Source organism: Vombatus ursinus, unplaced genomic scaffold (genome assembly GCF_900497805.2).
Source record: "Vombatus ursinus unplaced genomic scaffold, bare-nosed wombat genome assembly UNPS02014813.1, whole genome shotgun sequence".
NCBI classification, from domain to species: Eukaryota; Metazoa; Chordata; class Mammalia; order Diprotodontia; family Vombatidae; genus Vombatus; species Vombatus ursinus.
In genome coordinates this window covers 569,260-570,916 of record NW_020954591.1, presented here as the reverse complement: position 1 = coordinate 570,916, position 1,657 = coordinate 569,260, and the positions used below count along the sequence as shown (strand labels likewise).

The 1,657-nt window shown below is 38.8% G+C and overlaps 1 protein-coding gene across 1 annotated transcript in view; it reads right to left on the bottom strand.

Annotated features, from left to right (window-relative positions):
* Nucleotides 1–1,657, bottom strand: part of NEB (nebulin) — a 216,264-nt gene that overhangs the window by 13,970 nt on the left and 200,637 nt on the right. The window contains 2 exon segments of the mRNA XM_027877594.1: nt 2–92; nt 1,419–1,512. Coding sequence (XP_027733395.1) covers nt 2–92; nt 1,419–1,512 — 185 coding nt within the window.

Here is a 1,657-nt window from a genome sequence, read left to right as displayed (position 1 = left end):
GAGCTAAAGTTTTCTTGATTGTGTTTGACTCTCTCCATCTCTGGAGTGACCGGTAAAGGGGTTCCCTTGCCCAGGTTCTCTTTGTACAACACCTGTGTAGCATAAAAAAGCATGAACAATCATGTCAGCACAGTGCCATGTGTGGGGTCAGGTCAGGCTTGTCTTCAGGCACTATCATTCAAAGGGAATTTGCAGTCACACAAAAGGCTCTCACTTGGGTTATTTCAAAGTTTGTCTCATCAATGCTTTTATCCCTGCATACAGCAGTTCCCGGCATACATCCCCAGAGAGACAGATAGATAGATACTGGGGCTTGTGCAGCTGTCAAGCTAAGGGCATCCATCAATGCCTTTATTGTGCATTAGCCAGCTATCTTGATAGCCTCCGAGTTTGGAATCAGAGATGTCAGCACTAGAAAGGGCTTAGAGATCACCTAGTCCAATCCTCTTATTTTATAAATGATGAAAAACAAGATCAGATAAGTGAAGTGACTTGTCCAAGGTCATACATGTAGTAAGTGGCAGGACCAGACCTTGAATCAATGTCTCCTGGTTACTAGTCAAGTGCTCTTTCCACTATGCCTGCCTGCCTTTAATTGTTGAGAAAAATAGAGTACAAATTACCAATGGATAGAAAGATAATATCACCAGGTAGTCAAGTCAGGTAATAAGTATTTGTCAATTTCCCTGATATGTGCCAGGTACTGTGCTAAGGGCTGGATAGTGCTAAGGCAGGGGACATTCTGTCTAACACATAGGTTAGAATCAAGTCCCTAATTAAGAATAGAGAAATATGGGGGAGAAAAGCAAGAAAATTAGCCACATATTTTCTGTAGACTCTAAAGGGTTCCAAAGAAAGAAAACATAAGTATATAAGCATCTTGTATGTATGGTTGTAGTAGCCATTCTGTATGAATGACTAACACCAGGGGATTGCATCTCTGTGTGCAGTATTCTGAATAATGATTGGGAATCTTGTTCTCCCAAGAGGACCTGTGAAACACAAGGAAAGCATCTGACGAGGTAACAAAGAATACAAATAAAATTCTAATTTTTTTTCTTTACTAGCAGAAATATTAAACTTTAGACTTGCACGGCACAAGTAAACACCATGTTAGAAACATCTACTGTTATTTTTAAGAAAACAGGAAAGGCTAGAGTACACTGGGTTGTTTTTTTTTTTTTAGGGTAATGATAAATATATATGCCAGGGTAGCCATGGTTAAAATTTCAAGCCAGAACTGGATAATATATGTATATTAAATTAGATTTAGAGTGAAATCTGAAGTATTATTTGGTAACATTTCCTCCATTTTTTTGTGCTTAGTTATTTTACAGGGAGAAGATATTTGTCAAGGGTTGAGGTTATTTTTAGCATGATATTAAGGGAACTCTTTACCCCCCCCCCCCAAGAAATACCGAGCTAAAGTTCTCTTGATTGCGTTTGACTCTCTCCATCTCTGGAGTAATAGGTGTTGGGGTTCCAGTCCCCAAATTTTCTTTGTACAACACCTGTGAGATATAAGACAGCACCCAAATAAACCCACTCAAAACAGTAATTCAGGAAGTGAAGAAGACAGGAGCGGGGAAGAGGAAGGAGTTTTTGTTTTTGTCTTTGTTTTAGTTGATTGGATTTAGTAGGACTATAGTTTTTTTTT